Raw genomic sequence first — 23,086 nt, 5'->3', positions numbered from 1 at the left:
GTGTGGTGGAGACCCCAAATGTTGAAACCGAAGACTTCTCCACAGTGAAAAAAAATTGGAAATTGATCAATCGGAAATTGATTCTTCCTCAAATGGTGATTAATCAAATTACTTGAAAGAATTTTGTCTATATCCATTGAAAAAAAATAAAAAATAATAACTGGAAAAAGCCTACATAATTATAAATAACAATTTGTGAAGTCCATTTTAAAGCATGTTTCCATTTCAGATGATGGCAGAGTTACCAAAGGACCAAAGGGCAATACAGATCTGTCAAAACCTCATCCACCAAAATGTAAGTTTTTAACGCAAGTAGGAGTCACGAGTCATTCTATAATTTGGGGTACATTTGACAATGTAATATATATATATATATATATATATATATATATATATATATATATATATATATATTTTTTTTTTTTCCCAGAAACTCATGTATGTTTCAAAAAGCATATAACAATGTTCCTGGTCAACTATTTTACCGACTATGTTTGGGTCTATAGTCTATACTTATTAAATATAATTTTGTACAAGAAAAGTGTGCATTGAGGCTTTATAATGATGAGAATCAAAATGATCTCACAGACATGAGATGTACCCACAATTATAGTATGGGCCACATGACTATTACCCAATGTCTCCATTTAACATCCATTTAATTTTGTATTTACAGATTCTTTCTCAAATATTCATCCTCTGGACAAGGGTTTGTAGTATGCTTTTTTAGACAATCACAATGAATGGATGAATAAATCCCCCTCTCTCTCTCTCTCTCTCTCTCTCTCTCTCTCTCTCTCTCTCTCTCTCTCTGTGCGGATGTGCGGAGTGAGTGTGGAAGGAGCCGGTTGTTGGGAGTGAAAGTGTCTCTTTGTTTGAGTGAGATTTCTTTTTTTCCCTTCTATTCTTTTTTGATATTACTGATTCATAGTTCATAGGTTTAGTTTTTCTCCTGACTTCGGTCAGAGAGAGAGGATAATGGGGTCGGAAATGGCGGACCTTTCACAGTTAACCATTAAACATGGTTGTAAGTGTATGCCTGAGGCCGCGGTATCAGTCGAGGATTGTTTGATAGTTGTGAGTGCAGTGATTGGAGGTGCTAATATAAAATCTGCCTCTCGCATGAACAAAGCTATTGTTTTCTTCCTTAGTGAAAGCCAAATGGTGGATGAGTTAATTGAAACCGGGTTGACAATCAACAATATTTTTGTGCCTGTTTTGCCTTTGTCAAGCCCAGCAAAGAAAGTCATTTTATCTAACATACCTCCGTTTGTTAAAAATGAAAAACTTGAGCAAATTCTACAGAGGTATGGTAAAATAGTAAGTCCCATTAAAATGATTCCTCTGGGATGCAAAAATCCCGAGATTAGACACGTGATGTCTTTTCGGCGTCAGGCGTTAATGATTCTGAATTCTCAGAGTGATCCATTGAATCTGTCGGTGAAATTGAGTATCGAGGGAAAGGATTACACTGTTTTTATAAGTTCAGAGTCAATGAAATGCTTTGTGTGTGGTGAGTTTGGACATGTAAGACAGACTTGTCCGAGGCGAGACGGGCCCGATCCGGCTGCAGGTGTGGAGAGCACCGAGAGGGCGGCCGGCGCGGAGGTTGCTGCGGCCGCTGTGGCCTCAGAACCGCTGCGGGACGGAGCGCTCTCTGCGCTCGGTGACGTGCCCGAGGGGAGATCGGTGCTGGAGGCCTCTGGAAACGGCCTGGAGACGGCTGTTGAGGAGGTGGCCGGGCCGAGCCATGCTCCCACTGAAACGCAGCCGGAGACGAGCCCGGGACAGGTGGGTTTGAAGCCCGTGCCTGAAACTGATTTGTCTGGCGATGGAGGACAGTCGCAGCTGGATAGAAGTGTGAGTGATACTGAGGAAGCGTTTAAACAGTGTAATGTTGACATGCCATCTCAAAACCCTGTGGATTTAATGGAAGACTCTGATAATGATCACGATGATACGGAGTTAATGAGAGATTACGCAGTGGATTCGGACATTATCTCTGGAGGTAAGACCAAACTTTATTCGATTCAGCAGATCAATCACTTTTTGGACACTACTAAAGGACATCGTAAACCTAGAATTGATTCATATTTTCCGGATGTAAAATTATTTTTATTATCCGGCACCTTTGCTATGAGAAAAGCTTCCTTTGAAGAGCTTGATAAACCAAAACGGTACCGTCTCAAGAAACTTCTGAGTAACGTTAGAAGTTCTTTGAATTTGCAAAGTAAAAAATGAGAAAGTTTTGGATGTTAAATAACCCTTGTGGAGTTATTTTATTGTGTGGTTATCTTTTATTATTTTTCATGGCACCTTTGAGATTTAGTTCATTGAATAGTAATGGGTGTCGTGAGGTTTTGAAAAGGACTAGTGTTTTTGATTATATTTTGATGAAAAAAAGTAGTGTTGTTTTTCTACAGGAAACTCACACAGATGTTAAAAATCAAATTCAGTGGCAGAGTGAATGGGATGGACAGGTTTTTCTGAGTCATGGTTCAAGTAACAGTGCTGGAGTGGCTATTCTTCTTGGAGTTGAGTTTAAGGAACAGAGTGTGAGCGTTTTTGATGTTATACCTGGTAGAATGCAAAGAGTAGATGTTGCTTTACATGGGTTGAATTTTTCACTTTTTAATGTATATGCTCCTAATATTGGGACTGAACGCACACTTTTCTTTGGAAAACTTCATACAGCATTAAGCAGTGTCCCACAGGATAGGTTTATTGTTTTGGCTGGAGATTTTAACTGTACTTTAGATCATACAGTGGACAGAAATCATGAAGAACCTCATAGTCCGTCAGCAGATGTTTTTAGAAATTTGATTGTTTATTATGATCTTGTGGACGTTTGGAGAGAAGCTTTTCCTGATGTAAAACAATATACATGGATAAAAGTAAGCTTGAATAGGGTTTCTGCAGCACGTCTTGATAGAATTTATGTGCAAAGGAGTGTTTGTGACAAGTTTTTTAATAGTTGTATTACTCCCACCCCTTTCTCAGATCATCATTATATGTCTGTCAATGTCACATCTGCACAGAGCACATTTAAATGTCCCTACTGGCGCTTTAGCAATAAGCTGTTGCAGGACCACAACTTTGTGCACTCTTTTTCACTTTTCTGGAAGATGTGGAGAGAGAGTAAATCTCAGTACAAGTCCCTGAGTCAGTGGTGGGACATCAGTAAAGTTCAGATCAAAATGTTTTGTCAGAAGTATACTGCCTACAATAAGAATACTCTTGAAAACAAAATAAGACGACTTGAACAGGACATTTTGCAGCTGAACATTGAACAATGTGATGGAAGTACTCTTCTCCACAATCTCCTGGAAGAGAAAGCTAAAGAGACTTTGATTCGTGCAAGGTTTACTTCTTTTAATTCCATGGACGCTCCAACATCTTTTTTCTTCAACTTAGAGAAGAAAGTTGGTGATAGAAGAGTTTTAAGTCGTCTGAAACTTCCAGACGGAGGTGAAACGACTGACGAGCATGAAATAATTACTCAAGCACTGCTTTTCTATGAAAATCTTTATAGTGCAGAACCATGTGATGGAGAATTAACAAAAACATTTCTCCAGGATCTTCCTCATTTGAGGGAGAGTGATAAGGCCAAGCTTGATCAGCCATTGCACTTCAACGAACTGACTGCTACCATTAATGATCTATCTTCTGGCAAGGCTCCGGGTTTGGATGGTTTAACAACAGAATTTTATAAACAGTTTTGGCTACTGATTGGAGAAGACTTGTTTTCAGTTTTTTTAGAGTGCTTTCAAAGAGGCACCTTACCGCTGAGTCTACGAAGAGCACTGATCACTTTGCTACCCAAGAAGGGGGATCTTGCGGATATTAGAAATTGGCGACCAGTGTCTCTGCTTGGAGTGGATTATAAGATACTGTCTAAAGCTTTAACTAATAGATTAAAACTGTACATATCAACAATAATTGACGTAGACCAATCATACTGTATTCCAAAACGTACAATTTTTGATAACTTGTTTCTGCTTCGCGATTTGATTTCTTTTGCCAGAGATAATAATGTTAATGTGGGGTTTTTATCTTTAGACCAGGAAAAAGCGTTTGATCGCGTGGATCATGAGTATCTTTTTAAATGTTTTGAAGCTTTCGGTGTTGGTTCTTTATTTAGTTCTTGAAATATCGTTTTGAATTAAATCGAATCCTGAAATAGATGTCAGTTCCCAGCGTTACCCTTTACTCTTGCATAAGACAATCCTCACATTTGTCAGAATGTCTGCATGTCCTCTTGTGTGTTACGGCTTTAACAGAAGTGCATTAGTGTTTGAATTTACTGTACACTGATATCTATAGTTTCTTAAAAATAAGTGGCTCACTCACAAGACCTTTTTTAGTTGGGAGAGGCATACGGCAAGGATGTAGTTTGTCAGGTATTCTGTATGCCATGGCCATTGAACCGTTACTAACAACTCTGAGGCGTCAGCTTTGCGGAATTTCAACCACGGGCCATTTTACATCAGATATGGCAACTGTTAAACTCAGCGCTTATGCTGACGATGTCACTGTAATAATAAGATCAAATGAAGATGTGGGCTTTTTGGAAGCCGCTCTTGGGATTTATCAAAAAGCCTCCTCAGCTCGAGTCAACTGGAGAAAAAGTACATCTTTGTTATTAGGCCAATGGGAGGAAGAAGGTAGGCCTGCTCCTCGTCTTCCTCAGCACTGCCCCTGGAGTTCAGAGGGGTTTAAAGTGCTGGGGGTTTTCCTTGGAACAGAGCAATACATGCAGAAAAATTGGGAAGGCGTTTATGAAAAAGTGTCTGGTCGCCTACAGAAATGGAGGTGGATTCTTCCCCAAATGTCGTATAGAGGGAGGGTGCTTGTTGTAAACAATTTAGCAGCATCTATGCTGTGGCATCGGCTGACTGTTATTAACCCCCCGAAAGAACTACTACAAAAACTACAGAAGGATTTTGTTGATTTTTTTTGGGATGGATTCCACTGGCTTCCTTCTGGAATCTTATATTTGCCAGTAGATGAAGGAGGACAAGGACTGATTGAACTGGCAGCTAAAGTCAGAGCCATGAGGTTGAAAACTGCTCAGAGACTGCTTTTTTCTACAGAATTTATCCCTTGGGTGTCATTTGGACTAACTTTACTAAGATCGTTTTGTTGTGATTCTCTTGATAAACAACTGTTTTTGATGTCACCTTTGATTGAAAAGGTTACAATTGGTGCTGATTTCTATGCATCAGTTTTGAAATCTTGGGAAGTGTTTACGTTCAATCGGTCTGAAAATGATCATTATGGATTGAATGAACCACTGTTTTTTAATCCTTTTTTAGGAAATGTTTGCGTGTCTAATAGTATAGTTAAGTTATGTATGAAGAAAGGTTTTACTAAAGTGGGACACTTGATTAATTTGGACTTAAAAGAGTGGAGATCAGCAGAAGATGTTGCCAGGCAGGTTGATTTGAGGTCTGTGAGGGTGGTAGAGCGCTTGATTTCAGGCTTAAAAGCTGCTCTTCCCTCTCCTCTTTTTCAGTTTGTAGAGCTTTCATTAGAGGGTGGGCCTACACATCTCACTTTTCCCAATTTATGTGTGTGTCCTGGAGTTTGCCCGGAAACCAGTCAGGTTGGGAACTTGTTAAAGTTTGAGAGATTAAAAGGGCTACTTTTTCATACAGTGGAGAAAAAAGACATGTATCAGGTCTGTGTAAAAACTGCTTGTTTTAATGATCTTCATGACAGATATGACACACAATGGAGGGAAAAACTCACAGTTGCAGATGATATTAATCCTTCTTGGAGGCTTTTTTATAAAAGTCCCCTTCCAAAACGCTCAGGTGATCTACAATGGAGAGTGTTACATTGTGTGCTAGCCACTAATGTTTTTGTGTCTAAATTCAACTTGAATGTTTTGCCCTTATGTCATGCCTGTAATAGTCATGAAACAGTTTTTCATGTTTTCATTGAATGTCCAAGATTGGTGCCACTTTTTGCCTTGCTGGGTAGAATTATTGATGGGTTGGGTTTTGGTTTTAACAGAATACTTTTTATTTACGGCTGTAGGTATACTAAAGTGAACAAGGATCGCTGTACTGTTGCTAATTTTATTCTTGGGCAAGCAAAACTAGCTATTTGGAAGACTTGTAGGCTTGCTCTTGAAGGACGAATTGTTAAAGTTCTAAGCCTGTTTACAGCACTTGTTGAATCAAGAATAAGGGCTGAATATATTTTCTTTAAAACTACAGGAAATATGGTTGAATTTATGTGCAAATGGTGCGTAAATAGTGGTTTGTTTGTGTTGTGTGAGGATGATGTTTTATCTTTTGTCTGGTGAATTTTTATTTATTTATTATTTATTTTGTATCATTGTTAAGTGTGTAATGTAATTTTTGATTGAGTAAAGAGATATTTAAACGTCAACGTCTCTCTCTCTCTCTCTCTCTCTCTCTCTCACTCGCTGCAAAAGAAGGAAGTTCACCACTTTCTCAACACTGTAAGTTTTTTTTTTTCATGGTTAATTGTAACCTGCAACTCATTCATTAATACTGAATCTATGGCCTGGTTTCACAGACAGGGCTTAGCCCAAGCCAGGATTAGGTCATAGTTAAATTAGGACATTTAAGATTTTTTTTGTTATATAAACATGCGTTAGAAAAAGAATTACTGGTGTGCATATATAAAACAAATGCACTGACATGTTGTAAGATCAGTCATTGCAAGTTTCTTTCAGTTGAAATAGCTCAGATTTAAATTTTAGTCTAGGACTAGACTCACTGTAAGCCTTGTCTGTGAAACCGGTTTGGTAATTGACTAGTCTGTTTATGCAGCAGAGGAATCGCTGCAGGAGTCCCAACTGCCAAGTATATCACAGCCTCTTGAAGGTATTATTACAAAATTCAGAATATTATATTTTAAAATTCAGAATATTACATTCATTATAATTATCAATAATTCTAGTTAGAGTGATTTTTTTTTTATTTCACAGCGGCTTTACGGTTCCTCATAGAAGAGCCCCAGTATTCTAACTCTAAAACAAAAAGTAAGTCAGTTTTTAGATTTTTAACACTACAGTAAAACTGCACATTCAAGGAGCATTATACAATATTTCTTCACAGGCTATCGGACAAAAGTCTTACAAAAGCTACAAGAGATTGTCGACAACCAGCAAGACATCCTGGCTATGCAGAGACAGTTACTGGCTGCAGTAGCAGTTACGGTGACAGAGGAAGGTGGGGAAATCCTGGAAAATGGGCCATGCCAAACAGTGGATGAACTGAAGATCCTTGACAGGGAATTGGAAAATAAAGAAAAAAGTGCCAAGATGGTAATACTTTTGCAAGACACTCAAATGCACCTACTGTTACCAGTGTGGGGTACATGGGGGAAAAACATCAATCCATCCATAAAGCACCCACCCATCCATTCATCCATCCACCCATCCATAAAGCATCCATCCATCCATAAAGCATCCATCCATCCATCCATAAAACCACCCACCGATCCGTCCATCCATAAAGTACCCACCCATTCATCCATCCATAAACCACACATCCATCCATCCATCTATAAACCACCCACCCATCCATCCATCCATAAACCACCTACCCATCCATCCATCTATAAACCACCCATCCATCCATAAACCATCCATCAATCCATCCATAAACCACCGACCCATCCATCATCCATAAACCATCCATCCATCCATCCATCCATCCATCCATCCATAAAGCACCCACCCACCCATCTATCCATAAACCATCCACCACCCACCCATCCATCCATCCATCCATCCATCCATCCACCACCCACCCATCTACCACTGACCCATCCATCCATCCATAAACCACCCATCCATAAACCATCCATCCTTCAATCAATAAAACACACACCCATCCATCCATCCATAATCCTATTGGTGACGTTCCCCTAACGTTCCCCTAACCTTAAGAGAACGTTCTATTTATGTTAAGAAAACTTTCCTGGATCACCAATAGGGAACTTTCTTGGGAACATTCTGGGAACGTTCTGGGAACCAAAAACTAAAATTCCCAGAACGTTCCCAGAACCAAAAACTAACATTCCCAGAACGTTCCCAGAACGTAAAATTGTTTGCTGTGAAGCTGTTACACTGAGATGGTTTGGGAAAAACCATAAAGTGTTTTTGTATAGTCAATGAATTGTGTACAGGGCACATTAAACCATTAAAGTTAAATGATTATTTATTGCTCATGAATTTCTGATATTTTCTTTAGCAAGTGGTTTCAAACTTTTTAATGGCAATGAGCCCTAAACAATACCCTTATGAAGTTCTTTATTTAGCCTTATAATAAAATATAAGCCTAATATCACCTAAACAATACCTTTGTGCGATTCTTTATTTAGGCTTATAACTTTAAGAAAAGTTTTATACCCTCAGCAATCACTGCACTTAACAAACTCCGGTGACATTTTTGGTTTTGTTAAATGCTGTATGTTATATGTATGAGGCTGGGTACATCCTGCATGGAATGTAACAATGATATGTGTGGAAAAGGATATCCTTATAGGACAATAAAGACTCTATAATAATAATAATAATAATAATAGGCTTATTTATTTATAGAATTTATGTGTTAAGCACCTTGGTTCAACATTGGTTGTGTTTTAACAGTGAATATAAATAATAAATAAAAGAATGAAAGAAAAAGATAATATAATACAATATAGGCCTACTATAATATTTAAAAAACAAATTGAAGTATTTGAAGTAAGATAATATGGAGCTATTAATATGACAAAAATGATTTGAATTTGAATTTGTAAATTTGAATTATTGCAAGTGTAATCTAACAAAGTTGAATTTTAGGTGGTAGTTTAAATAGTTCTGAATTTGAATTTTTTTGTGACAAATATTGAACATTTGAAATTTATCAAACTGAAAGGATTTTATGGCTGAATTTTATAGAATTGTATTTTCAAACAGCTAGTTTTTTTGTTCTGAATTCAAATACTGCAAATATTCAGTTTAAAGAAATACAGATTCAAGTTTTAAAGATGTAGAAATTCGGATCTTTAAATTCAGTTTTCTAAAATTCATGTTAAAAATTCAATGTCAAAAATTCAGGTCTTACAGAAAGTATGTCATCCACAGGGAAGAATAGATGATCTCAGAAAAGTCGAACAGAGCATTTTGGCATATTAGGGACTGCAGAAGTTTTCCAGTTGAACGTGGTGGTGGTTCAAGAGGCTGCCACTCTCTCACTCTGATCATGAATCGCCCGGAGTGATTAAGTCAAGTCAAGTCACATTTATTTATATAGCGCTTTTCACAATACAGATTGTATCAAAGCAGCTTCACACTGATAACATGAAAGTAGCACAACACAGGATCAACAACATTGCTAAACACTAAATAATCCCAACTGAGCAAGCTCAAAGCAAGCCAAAAGCAAGGCGACAGTGGCAAGAAACCAAAACTCCATCAGATTGGATGGAGAAAAAACCTTGGGAGAACCCAGGCTCAGTCGGGGGCCAGTTCTCCTCTGGCTTACATTCATATTGTTTAAATATAAATATTAAATATAAATATTGTTTATGAATAAAACGGCGCCATAACATATCGCAGGCGTTGAGTCGTCTCTTCACAGGCGTTGAGTCGTCTCATCACAGGCGTTGGGACATCCGAAATCCCCGTGAGAGGCTGGACACAAAACTGGACCTGACGAACGCCATTTTTCTCGGGACAAGCGTCCCGAGATAACAGCAGAAAAGCAGATGGGAAATAATTAGCATAGCTGATGTTCATAATGATTTCCGTTATAACTCACAAACTCTCCGTAACCTGAACTCTCCGCAACCCAACCATACGCGCCGACCCGTTTGTCTAAAAGGCTGTCGAGCCCCACTGGTGCGTTAAGCAGTTTCAGTGGCAAACGGTTCCGTATGGCATAACAGAAGACTAAAAGGTAAGCATTATGTGAATGCTTGACTAAAGAGAAGCGTCTTTAATCTAGTTTTAAACTGTGTGAGCGAGTCAGAGGCTCGGACCGTATCGGGAAGGCCATTCCAGAGTTTTGGAGCTAAATGCGAGAACGCCCTCCCTCCTTTACTGGACTTCGATATCCTAGGAATGACCAGAAGCCTTGAATTTAGTGATCTTAAGGAACGCGGTGGATTGTAGGGCGAAAGAAGGTCCGTTAAGTACATAGGAGCTAAACCATTTAGGGCTTTATAGGTCAGTAGTAGTATTTTGTAGTTGATGCGGAACTTAATAGGTAACCAGTGTAGAGATGATAAAATCGGTGTTATATGATCATATTTTCTTGACCTAGTAAGAACTCTAGCAGCTGCATTTTGTACTAACTGTAGCTTGTTTATTGAGGATGCAGGACAACCAGCTAATAAAGCATTACAGTAATCTAGTCTCGAGGTCATGAATGCGTGAACTAATTTTTCAGCATCAGAAATAGATAGCATGTTACGTAGCTTAGCAATGTTTCTAAGGTGGAAAAAGGCTGTTCTTGTAACATATGAAATATGATTTTCGAACGACAAGTTGCGGTCTAGTATAACACCCAGGTCTTTTACTGTAGTGGATAAAGTAACAGGACATCCGTCTATATTAAAGTTGTATTGTGAGAGGTTTTGTGAGTAGTTTTTTGGACCAATAAGTAATACCTCCGTTTTATCTGAATTTAATAGCAGGAAATTACGCGTCATCCAGCATTTTATATCTTTGAGACACTCTGTCATTTTAGATGAGTTAGTGTTTTCATCTGGTCGTGATGAAATATATAATTGAGTGTCGTCAGTGTAACAGTGGAAATTAATTCCATGTTTTCTTATAATAATACCAAGTATTACTTATAATATTACCAAGTATTACTTAGATAGATCAGGTAAGCTATTTGAAAACATGGATGATTTTGTGTTTATATGTTAGGTAGCGTTCTCGGTAGCACATGAGACATTTGTCTAAGAGGTCTCTGGTGTCAGTTTATTTTGAGTAAAATTGATTAGAACGCCACCGTGTCTAATACACAGACAGGACGCGAGCGGCGCGATGCAACATAGTGCTTGAAGCGACTGTTGCAAAGAACTGGGACTTGGCCAGAAATAGGATGGGGAATCCGTGTGTTGTTGGGGATTTCACGTTCGCGTTGCGTCGCTCTGCTCGCATCCGGTCAACACTGCGTTGTACATCTATCGTGAATACGATGCGAACCGGAGTGCAACCGCAGCCACAACCGCAGTATGTCTTCGCTGAGGAGCCAAGACTGAACTCCGGCGTCTACCCAGCGATACAGCAGAAGTGGCAGGGAGACGTAATGTCTCCGTTCCCTACTCAGGGAACGAGGGTTACATCCGTAACCGAGACGTTCCCTTTCATAGTCACTTCGAGTTACGTCAGAAGTGACGGAGAATGGGGGTCAGTGCCATCACGCCATCTTCAAGCTGTCTTCCAGTGCCCTGCGAAAGTCTGGACCCCAGAACATAGCTTATCACCAGGGATCCTACTTTGACACAGGAATACCAAGGTACACTGGGAAACATATCCCGGGAGGGACATGCTACCAGATGCCTACCGAAGGAGGACTTAGAGATACACATATGGCCGCATAGGGACGCATATGGAGAACACTGGAGCACCAACCGCAGGTGGCTACAGAATTTAACTCCAGGGGTGGCAGATGGCTTGCCAAGGGAAGACACATGCTCAGAGAGGCTTACAGTGGATAATACACATGAGACAGTTACCATAGGGAACCGTGCACATGGAGGCACCTAGCCGGCATCCAGAGCAACAGCAGTGGTGCCCGCATCGTAGGTGCTGGAGGACTCAAGGCTTCAACGGAAGACTACTGAGGAATAAAGCACTTATCCAGTCCGAGGAGTGGAATGGCGAGCAAGCGAAGACACCTAAGCGGGTCCAGTACTGGCGGAAGCGAGTACGTGAGAGGACACCGGCCCAATTCGCAGATTATAGAATCTCGCGAAGGTGTTTGGTGTCGCCCAGCCTGCAGCTCTGCAAATGTCTGTTAGCGAGGCGCCATGCGCTAGAGCCCAAAAGGAAGCCACGCTCCGAGTGGAGTGGGCCGTCACACCAAGGGGGCACGGTCGGCCTTGCTGCTGGTAAGACAAAGCAATGGCGTCCACTATCCAGTGAGACAGCCGTTGCTTTGAGGGAGCCCTTCCCTTCTGGCTCCCCCCATGACAGACAAAGAGCTGGTCTGAGGTCCTGAAACACCGCGTTCTGTCAACGTAGGTGCGGAGAGCACGTACCGGACAGAGCAGTGCCAAGGCTGGGTCTGCCTCCTCCAGGGGCAGCGCTTGCAGGTTCACCACCTGGTCCCGGAAGGGAGTGGTGAGAACCTTGGGCACGTATCCAGGCCGGGGTCTCAAGATCACGTGAGAGTAAGCCAGCCCGAACTCCAGGCACGCTTCGTCAACGGAGAATGCCTGCAGGTCCCCCACCCTCTTGATGGAGGCCAGTGCAACCAGGAGTGCTGTCTTCATGGACAGAAACTTTAACTCTACCGATTGCAAAGGCTCAAAGGGAGGCCTCTGCAGAGCACTTAGAACTACTTAGAGGTCCCAAGAGGGTACGAGGGGAGGACGAGGCGGATGTAGCCTCCTCGCTCCCCTCAGGAACCTGATGACCAGGTCGTGCTTCCCTAAGGACTTACCTTCTACTGCGTCATGAGACGCGGCAATGGCCGCGACGTAAACCTTAAGGGCGGAGGGCGACAGCCTGCGCTCCAACCCCTCTTGCAGGAAGGAAAGCACGACACTGATCGATCATCTCCGGGGGTCTTCTCCGCGAGAAGAGCACCAGCTGACGAAGAGGTTCCACTTCAACGCGTAAAGGTGTCTTGTGGACGACGCTCTAGCGGAAGTGATGGTTGCCACCACCACAGGTGGCAGCGAACTCAAACCTGCCTCGTCCCGTCCAGGAGCCACACGTGTAGCCCCCAGAGATCGGGACGAGGGTGCCACAGAGTGCCCCGTCTCTGAGTGAGTAGATCTTGTCTCAGAGGAATAGGCCAAGGAGATGCTGTCGCGAGGAGCATGAGTTCGGAGAACCACGTCTTGGTGGGCCAATAAGGGGCTACCAGCAAGACCTGCTCCTCGTCCTCCTTGATCTTGCACAACACCCGTGCAAGAAGGCTCACTGGGGGAAACGCATACTTGCGTGGGCCCCGCGGCCAGCTCTGCGCCAGTGCATCTGTGCCGAGAGTACCCTCGGTCAGGGAATAAAACTGGGCGCAGTGGGATGAGTCCTGGGAGGCGAACAGATCTATCTGTGCCTCCCCGAACTGGTCCCAAATCAGCTGGACCGTCTGGGGATGGAGTCACCATTCGCCGGAGATAGGGCGGACCCGTGACAGCTCGTCGGCTGCCAGGTTCCGTCTCCTGGAATGTACACTGCACGAAGGGACCTCAGGTGCTTTTGACTCCATAGCAAGAGGTGGCGGGCGAGCTGCGACAACCAGCGTGAGCGTAGATGTACGGATGTACGCTACTGCAGTGGTGTTGTCTGAACGGACAAGTACGTGTTGACCCCTGAGCAGTGCTCGAAAGCAGTGCAGGGCCAGGCGTACTGCCAGCAGCTCGAGGCAATTGATGTGCATGAGGCGCTGGGGTCCTGTCCAGGAACCCGCGGCTGCATGCCCATTGCACATGGCACCCCAACCCGTGGTAGATGCATCCGTGGAGACAACGAGATGCCTGGAAACTCGCTGAAGAGGGACACCGGCCCGTAAAAAGCTGAGGTTCGACCACGGGAAGAAGGTATGGCGGCACGCTGAAGTCACTGGAACTCGGAGCGAGCCGCGATGCCATGCCCACCTCGGGTCTCGATCGCTAAGCCACAGCTGAAGTGGTCTCATATGAAGCAATCTGAGCGGCGTTGCCGCGGCCGCGGATGCCATATGCCCCAGGAGCCTCTGAAAAAGTTTCAGTGGAACTGCACTCTTGCCCTCGAACTGTCGAAGACAAGTCAGCAGTGACTGCGCGCGCTCTTTCGTGAGCTGCGCGGACATGGCGACCGAGTCTATCTCCATGCCGAGAAAAGAGATCCTCTGCACGGGGCAAAGTTTGCTCTTTTCCCGGTTGACCCGAAGGCCCAGACGGGCTAGGTGCCAGAGCACCAGGTCTCTGTGTTCGCAAACCTGTTCTCGAGAGTGTGCCAGTATCAGCCAGTCGTCGAGATAGTTCAGGATGCGATCCCCGTGTTCGCAAAGGGGAACAAGGGCTGCCTCGACGATCTTCGTGAAGACGCGAGGGGACAGAGCTAACCCGAATGGGAGAACCGCGTACTGATATGCCTGGCCCTCGAAAGCAAACCGAAGAAACGGTCTGTTTCGAGGCAAAATGGAGACATGAAAGTACGCGTCCTTCAGGTCGATCGCTGCAAACCAAACCTGAAGATGAACGCATTCGAAATTGCGTTTGGCACTGAGCATTTTAAACGGTAGTCGATGGAGAGCACTGTTCAAAATGCGCAGATCCAGGATCGGTCGTAACCCACCGTAACCCTGCTACCTCCTCCTGGGAATCACTCGACTTCATCACTGAGCAGCCCGTCTCAGGAACGTCGCTTTGCCTGGCGTTTAGCGGGGCGTGCAGCCTGAGGGGGCTGTGACGCCTGCCTGCGGTCTCCTCCGCGCCGCGACCCGGATGAAGGCTGCTGCTGGGGCAGCGCGGGAGGGAGGGGAGCCGCAGGGGGGGCGTCCTCGATGGCGAGCAGGGGGAGGCGTCTGCACCGACGGCTGGGTGGAGGCAGCAGCTGGCCGTCGGGGCAGAATATGTTTGATCGCCTCCGTCTGCTTCTGGGCAGTCGAGAACTGCTGGGCAAAGTCCTCGACTGCACCGCCGAAAAGGCCAACCTGGGAGAGTGGGGCTTCGAGCAGACGAGTCCGCTCGGCTTCCCGTGTGTCTGCCAGGTTAAGCCAAAGGTGGCGCTCCTGGACCACGCTAGTGGCCATCACCTGACCAACGGAGCGAGCGGCCACCTTCGTCGCCCGGAGGGCAAGGTCGGTGGCGGCTCGCAGTTCATTGAAGGCCGTTTGGTCAGTCCCCCCCTCGTGCATATCTCTGAGCAGTTTGGCTTGGAAGACCTGCAAAGTGCCCATTGCATGCAGGGTGGAGGCCGCCTGTCCCGCCGCTCTATAGGAACGCGCCGCCATAGCAGACGAGAACCTACAGGCTTTGGATGGGTGCTTAGGAGGACCGCGGGAGGAGGCGCTCTGTGGACACAGTTGCATCGCAACAAAACGCTCCACCGGGGGCATCCCAGCGTACCCACGGGCGGCAGCGCCGTCGAGGGGAGGAAAGGCGGGGGAGGCTGGAGCGCGCTCTCGGGAGGACAAATGAGCCTTCCAAGTGCGCCTCAGCTCCGCATGCAGTTCGGGGAAAAAAGGTATTGGGGTCGGCTGTGGCCTTGCGGCGGCAGCCTTGCCCAAACACCAATTATCCATCCGTGAGAGATCGGGGCAGGGCGGAGGGTTCCACTCTAACCCGATACTCACGGCGGCCTGAGATAGCATGGCCGTCAGCTCGGGATCAGACACGGGCAGCGCTGGCGCTCCCGAGGGAGGCAACGCAGCCGCATCCTCACTTCCCGAGGAATCCAGCCCGCCTTGTGATGCTGCGATCGACATCGCATCATCCTCTGGAGCGCCGAACGAAACAGACGGTGCCTGCGAAGAGGCAGACGGTTGAATCGAACTGGCGCTCGCTGGCTCTAACACTGGAGCGGGGGTGTGGCCCGAGGAACTAACGTCGGGGCTTTGTTCCACACCGTCACCGTCAGATCACCCTGTCCGCGAGTCGAAGAGCTTCTCGTGGAAGAAGCAGATCGAGTAGCAGAGACGGGGACTCTCACTTTTGTCAGATCATTGAGTCTAGATCTCAGTGTAGAAATGGTCATGTTCCCACAGAAGGAACATGAGTCATCCACGAACGCTGCTGCTGCATGTTGAATGCCCAGACACACAGAGCAGCGATCGTGACCATCAGAAGATGACATGAATCGACCGCACCCAGAAGAACACGGGCGAGACATCTTGAAAAAGACGTGCCACGTGCAGCTCTTTCAATGAGAGGAGGAAATTCACTCTTTCAGCGCTGAGGCGACCAGGGAGAAGCGCAAAGTCTGGCAGACCACTGCTCAGATCGCAGGCGATGCAGAATCTCGCTGGGTACTGCCGTCACACCAACACTGAAGAGGACGCTCGTCTCGAAGAGTCTTCGAGCCCCCATTCTCCGTCACTTCTGACGTAACTCGAAGTGACTACGAAAGGGAACTAGAGATTCCCCTGGTCATTGAAATGTTTGGCTCCCTCCTACTCTCCAAGCCACAAACTGCAGGCTTAGGCCTCCTCTTCCCCTGTAACACTTCTTGTGTTACTATTAACTAGGGCTGTTTTCGACTAAGGATTTTTCATAGTCGAATCTGATTCGTTAGATTTTGCCGTAGTCAACTGATAGTCGAACCTTTTTTTTAGATAGGTGTAGCAGCTATATTTTTTCTATTTCAAACAAAAGAGATGGATGTATGCGTATTAGGCTATTCATTCTGTGTTTTTTTTTTCTAAACAGTTAGGCTATGTTTAGGTAGTATTTTTCATGTTTTTATCACGCAATTGTAGGGACTTCTGCTAAGGTGAACATTCTGTCAAACCATCGTCCTCCCCAGGACTCTCACACATACACACACACATACACTTGCGCATACCTCCAGTGAGTATCGGGTTACAAGTGACATAGAATGTCTAAGGAATGTAACAGGAGTGAGTTCCTGAACAAAGGGAAAAACTCTTTCTCTTTTTAAAGATATTTAACCAGATATACTCAATGTGTTTCTATGTATGTGTGTTTCCCAATGTCACAGTGAAACATCTTTGTTTGGTCGCGGCATAAATAGATATTAGAAATACCTTCTTTATGCATTTTAAATACCTCTGTATTTTTCCTTTGACTTTCATTTGATGTTCTTGACACCTCTAGAATGCTCATATGCACAGATATATAATATGCTAACAGATATATAATATGCTAACAGCTCATATGCACTGAATATGCACAGATGTATAAAGTAGAGTGTATTTTTAATGTGTTTTACCGCCATAGAAGATTAAACTGTTAAACTATAAACCTCCTTAAACACACCCCCTTCACCACGAGGGGTGCATTCTCTCAAACAAAGGACAATAAACCGAGTTCCCGCGTGCAACATCCATTCCCCTGATTGGCTCCAGCCAACAGGAAGGGGATGGATATCCCCAAGGTGATGGATTTCTCCCGATAGATTGAGGGGATGGATTTCTCCCGCGGCTCCACCCGCTCTCCTCTGAACTTTCCAGCGCCGCTTCAATATGTAACTCCCGTGAGTCACGGGGATCTGGTCAGATCCGACCCTGGATCCTTTCTTTTGTTTGTCTAAAGTTCGTCTCTTCTTTAAGTTTACTACCAAATTTGCCTCCCAGGACAGGAAGCGGACTTTGCCGAACTATTTCCTCGGGTAACGTCACCTCAAAGACTTTAAGCCTCTCAAACACTCGCGCCGAATGCCACGTGACGCCCCGCGCCCACGGAACAAAGGAGCAACGTGCACGCAGCTAGACCATGCGGGCCGCACGTGCACGGAGGACAAAATATCCTCATAAACACGTGTAACTCCCCATTGTCTAAACGCCCCGCGTCGTCTTAGTTTGTGTTTTAATGTTTGTAAATACATGTATCATTGTAACGTAGTAAATGCTTAAGTAGTTGCCTTATTAAATCAATATATTCACTTTGATTCTGTCTGCTCATTACATGGTCAATGATATGCCGATCAAAACGCTGCAAGCTGTAACTAAAAGTACCTAAAAGATTATTTGTTTATAGAGCAGGAAAACTAATTCTTGTGGCCACAGAATTACTTTTCATAAACTCTATGACTTAATTGTGCAAATTAATTTTACCTGTCTTGTAAAACGTGGTCCGTGTAATTGATTACAATTAATTTGTGGTTGATTGCAGAGATGCTGTTATGAACTGCTCCGAGACTGGGAGATGTAGATCCAAATGCAGCTTTAATATAAGAATAGTCGTACAGGCAGGGTCGAGAATCAGCAGACAGGACAATGGAGAATAAACAATGGGAATCCAAGAAGCAGGCAGAGGTCAGGGCAGGCAGCAATAATCAAAATCCAAGAACAATCCAAAAGTCAAAAAACCAGAGAACAAACACAGAAAATGCTCAGAAATGCAGACAAACAGTACAACAAGACTTCGCAAACACTGAACGTGAACACAAGGTATATATAGACACACTAACAGGATGAGACACAGGTGAATGCAATCAGTGAATGAGGTACAGGTGAATGTGATCAGTGATGATGAGTCCGGGCAGTGAGTTCTGGGAAATGTAGTTTGTGTGAAACATAGTCTTATCTGGAGTGCTTTCTGGTGGGTATCAAGGGCACTCCAGCTGGTGACCGTTACAGATGCACATGCATGCATGTGGGTAAAATTGACAAAGCTTCCCTCAATGGGAGATTTATTAACATGTAAGTGCAAATCTGTATGAATAATTATTAATTATCAATTATTAATTATGATATGCAAATTCCCCCTTGATCAGACCCAAACAGAGTCTTTACACAATCATGTTTTTGATGCGATGGTGAGCTTATAACTTGTAACTTAATGCTTTAGCCTAAGGGTAGCAGTGGCGCTGCCGAAAATAAAAAGCTGTCACGAAGAACAAATATAGCAACGAGACATTTTAATTGTTTATTAATAAAGATGAAGTTGACGATGCTGCGCGATCTTCGCATAGTGCATGCGCCAGAGAGAAATGCACAGTTCATTTCATACGCAGAGAGCATTACGTTTTCTTTCGTTTTGAATCGTTCTATTTACAAGTAGACATTTCAATATAGATATATGTTTCAGGTCTGTGGAGTAGACTATACAGTGCCTTGCAAAAGTATTCGGCCCCCTTGAACTTTTCGACCTTTTGCCACATTTCAGGCTGCAAACATAAAGATATAAAACTGTAATTTTTTGTGAAGAATCAACAAAAGGTGGGACAAAGTCATGAAGTGGAATGAAATTTATTGGATATTTCAAACTTTTTTAACAGATAAAAAACTGAAAACTTGGGTGAGCAAAATTATTCAGCCCCTTTACTTTCAGTGCAGCAAACTCTCTCCAGAAGTTCAGTGAGGATCTCTGAATGATCCAATGTTGACCTAAATGACTAATGATGATAAATAGAATCCTGTGTGTAATCAAGTTTCCGTATAAATGCACCTGCTCTGTGATAGTCTCAGAGGTCCGTTTAAAGCACAGAGAGCATCATGAAGAACAAGGAACACACCAGGCAGGTCCGAGATACTGTTGTGGAGAAGTTTAAAGCTGGATCTGGATACAGAAAGATTTCCCAAGCTTTAAACATTCCAAGGAGCACTGTGCAAGCAATAATATTGAAATGGAAGGAGTATCAGACCACTGCAAATCTACCAAGACCTGGCCGTCCCTCTAAACTTTCAGCTCATACAAGGAGAAGACTAATCAGAGATGCAGCCAAGAGGCCCATGATCACTCTGGATGAGCTGCAGAGATCTACAGCTGAGGTGGGAGACTCTGTCCATAGGACAACAATGGTCGTATACTGCACAAATCTGGCCTTTATGGAAGAGTGGCAAGAAGAAAGCCATTTCTTAAAGAGATCCATAAAAAGTGTCGTTTAAAGTTTGCCACAAGCCACCTGGGAGACACACCAAACATGTGGAAGAAGGTGCTCGAACTTTCTGGCAACAATGCAAAACGTTATGTTTGGCGTAAAAGCAACACAGCTCATAACCCTGAACACACCATCCACACTGTCAAACATGGTGGTGTCAGCATCATGGTTTGGGCCTTTCTTTTCTTCAGCAGGGACAGGGAAGATGGTTAAAATTGATGGGAAGATGGATGGAGCCAAATACAGGACCATTCTGGAAGAAAACCTGATGGAGTCTGCAAAAGACCTGAGACTGGGACGGAGATTTGTCTTCCAACAAGACAATGATCCAAAACATAAAGCAAAATCTACAATGGAATGGTTCACAAATAAACATATCCAGGTGTTATAATGGCCGAGTCAAAGTCCAGACCTGAATCCAATCGAGAATCTGTGGAAAGAACTGAAAACTGCTGTTCACAAACACTCTCCATCCAACCTCACTGAGCTCAAGCTGTTTTGCAAGGAGGAATGGGCAAAAATTTCAGTCTCTCGATGTGCAAAACTGATTGAGACATACCCCAAGCGACTTACAGCTGTAATCGCAGCAAAAGGTGGCGCTACAAAGTATTAACTTAAGGGGGCTGAATAATTTTGCTCGCCCAAGTTTTCAGTTTTTTATTTGTTAAAAAAGTTTGAAATATCCAATAAATTTCATTCCACTTCATGATTGTGTCCCACCGGTTGTTGATTCTTCACAAAAAATTACAGTTTTATATCTTTATGTTTGCAGCCTGAAATGTGGCAAAAGGTCAAAAAGTTGAAGGGGGCCGAATACTTTCGCAAGGCACTGTACTTATACGCTGAGTTGCGGTAGCTATAGGCTATTTATTTATGCTATTTATGCCTCCGTGCCTTGATTATCAGTAGCCTAATTGTCTGCTTTTCCTTCTTATTTATTAAATCCAGACAATTGGTTGATGAAACATTAATTAAAATCCAGAAAAAAAATTATAAAAAAAACGAAATTCACTTTAAAGGCTTTGAGTTTTTTTCTGTTTGAGGTCTGTGAAAGTTTTAAAGCAGTCTTTAAGTGCTGCTTCAGAGCGCTCGTGTCCGTCGGAGAACTGTCACGTCTGTAACATTGTTTTTTCCTCTGTGAACACGAAAAATAATATTTTATGTTTTGTGGAGAGCCAACCCTTCCTCATCTGATTTGAGCAGTGTGATTCACAGAATTACAATATATATATATATATATATATATATATATATATATATATATATATATATTTTGCCTCCTAAAACAAAGATTTTTTGTCACGTATTTTTTGTCATATAAATTTTTTTTTGTCATATAGATTTTTTGTCATATAAAACACATGTATACCGTATTTTCCGCACTTTAAGGCACACCGGATTATAAGGCGCATAAGATACTGCAGTCAAACGTTTGACTGGGTTTGTGTTATGCATCCAGATGTGCTGGGAATGTAGCGAGTGCGCGGCTTCAGAGGTGAGGCGTTTATTAATGTGAGCGTGCTGGGGCGGGCACGTAACTTACATTCGCAGCCTGACTCATGAGTATTCAATGTGCGGCGGCTCGCTGACAGCAACGGCTGGCTGTTTTCAATGAGACGACCCTGTTACTGTGAACGGGGAGCGCATGATGAACATTCTGTGTCTCACGAGCAGTGCCGGGGACAGTGTGTCTGTTCGTGTGTCTGTTAAGAGTGAGCGCTTGTGAGCGGGAGACACACATAACCAGATTTATACGAGGTTGAACTGGCCGTGTATTATTCGACTATAACGTTCATAGTCGAATCAGACCTCTCCAAATCGAATCGTTGAATCCTCGACTATTAGAATTCAGTTTTGAATTCCACAGTCAGTTTTGAATTCCACAGTGCGCTCACTCTAATAAAAGCCTCACCTCCGACGCCGTGCACTCGCTACATTCTCAGCACAACTAGTTGATGCATAACGCAAACCCAGTCAAACGTTTGACTGCAGCATCTTATGCGCCTCATAATCTGGTGCGCCCTATATATGAAAAATGTTCTAAAATAGGTAATTCATTGAAGGTGCGCCTTATAATCCGGTGCGCCTTAAAGTGCGGAAAATACGGGTAAATAACATGGAAGCCAATACGTTTTCGTTGAGTTCTCGACTATTAGAATTCAGCCCTACTATTAACACCATTTCATTACAGACCTTTCCATCTTTGATGGTTGCATGTTATATCAAACTTTGCTATCTTGCCATTGCTCTTTTCTGTTGTGCTGTGTTCCTTTCAGTTCACCTAAAGACAAAACCTATCTGAGATACCAAGGAAAGCTGAGTAATAGGTTGACAATCAAGCTGTTAGCATCAACAGGTGACCCCTAAGCTACCGCCATGTCAAAAAACTTTATTCAGGCCAATGCTGACCTACCCAATTGTCTGCATCAGTTAACCAAAATTTTCATACACTGCATAGCCTGTATTATAGCTCGTTAAACGTGTTCCTCTCGCCCACAGTGAAGCCAGTATGTTCCGGTCCTACAGTCCCACAACCCGCTGGGACAACCTGGAGACATGGCTGAGATCCATGACACCTCCATCCCTGCCCAGTGACTCAAAGCCCCCGAGCCAAGAGCAGCTGGACGCAGACAAGGACAAGCTGATGGCGCACAAACCAAGCCCCCACGACAAAGACTGGGCCCGGCACGTCAAAAACCTCGCTCGCCAGTTCATCGTACAAGCACACCTCTACGAAAGGAGCCGCATCGCCCTGGAGCACGAAGTTGCAACGCTAAGGATGCAAGCCGAGGATGACAATGACCCCGAGCTACAGAAGGAATTGGAAAGACTTCAAACTGCCCTGTCTAATCTTCATCTGCACACAGAACGAAGAGAGCAGTCAGAGAAAATAACCAGAGAGGAACTCAACGAGAAACTCTGATAAAGTGAAGTTCTCTTTGCAAAGAACAGAGACTGAACTTGAAGAGACTCGAAAGCCACGGCCTGCAAAAGACACTCGCAAGAGGCCCAAGCCAGTGGCGGTTCAACTTTGAATTACACCCAGGGCGAGACCCCCTTCGAGCGTGTGCCCAAAATGAGCGCGCTTCCCGTTCGCCTAATCGCCTATTTGAAATAACGACCTTGAGCGTGCAAAAGACGCGATATGTGAACTAATCAAGAGACCCCCTTGACATCGCTTCTGAGCACGGCACCTTCTCAGCAAGCAGGGGCGCCATTGCCAATAATTGAATCGAAATGATAAAAAATAGAAAACCTTCGCGGCACGGAGGATTTTTTAACTGCTTGTGCCGCCCCCCATGTGACATGAAGAGATGCCGCCCCGGGTGACTGCTCGGTTCGCCCGTGCCTAGAACCGCTACTGGCGCGAGCTACCATCCACAAGCT

At 44.0% G+C, this 23,086-nt stretch overlaps 1 protein-coding gene across 1 annotated transcript; it reads left to right on the top strand.

Moving 5' to 3' along the window:
* The first annotated feature begins 1,172 nt into the window (after positions 1-1,172).
* LOC120473900 (uncharacterized) lies at positions 1,173-22,287 on the top strand. The gene is made up of 6 exons (XM_039663959.2): positions 1,173-2,008; positions 6,446-6,472; positions 6,807-6,860; positions 6,965-7,018; positions 7,095-7,303; positions 22,199-22,287. The coding sequence occupies exons 1-6, from the start codon at positions 1,336-1,338 to the stop codon at positions 22,199-22,201; spliced, it is 1,020 nt and encodes a 339-aa protein (XP_039519893.1). The 5' UTR covers positions 1,173-1,335; the 3' UTR covers positions 22,202-22,287.
* The last annotated feature ends 799 nt before the right edge of the window (positions 22,288-23,086 follow it).

This window comes from Pimephales promelas, chromosome 10, assembly GCF_988280905.1.
Source record: "Pimephales promelas chromosome 10, fPimPro1.hap1.1, whole genome shotgun sequence".
Taxonomy (NCBI): domain Eukaryota; kingdom Metazoa; phylum Chordata; class Actinopteri; order Cypriniformes; family Leuciscidae; genus Pimephales; species Pimephales promelas.
Note: the sequence above shows the minus strand (reverse complement) of the source record. Positions and strands in the feature narration are given on the sequence as shown.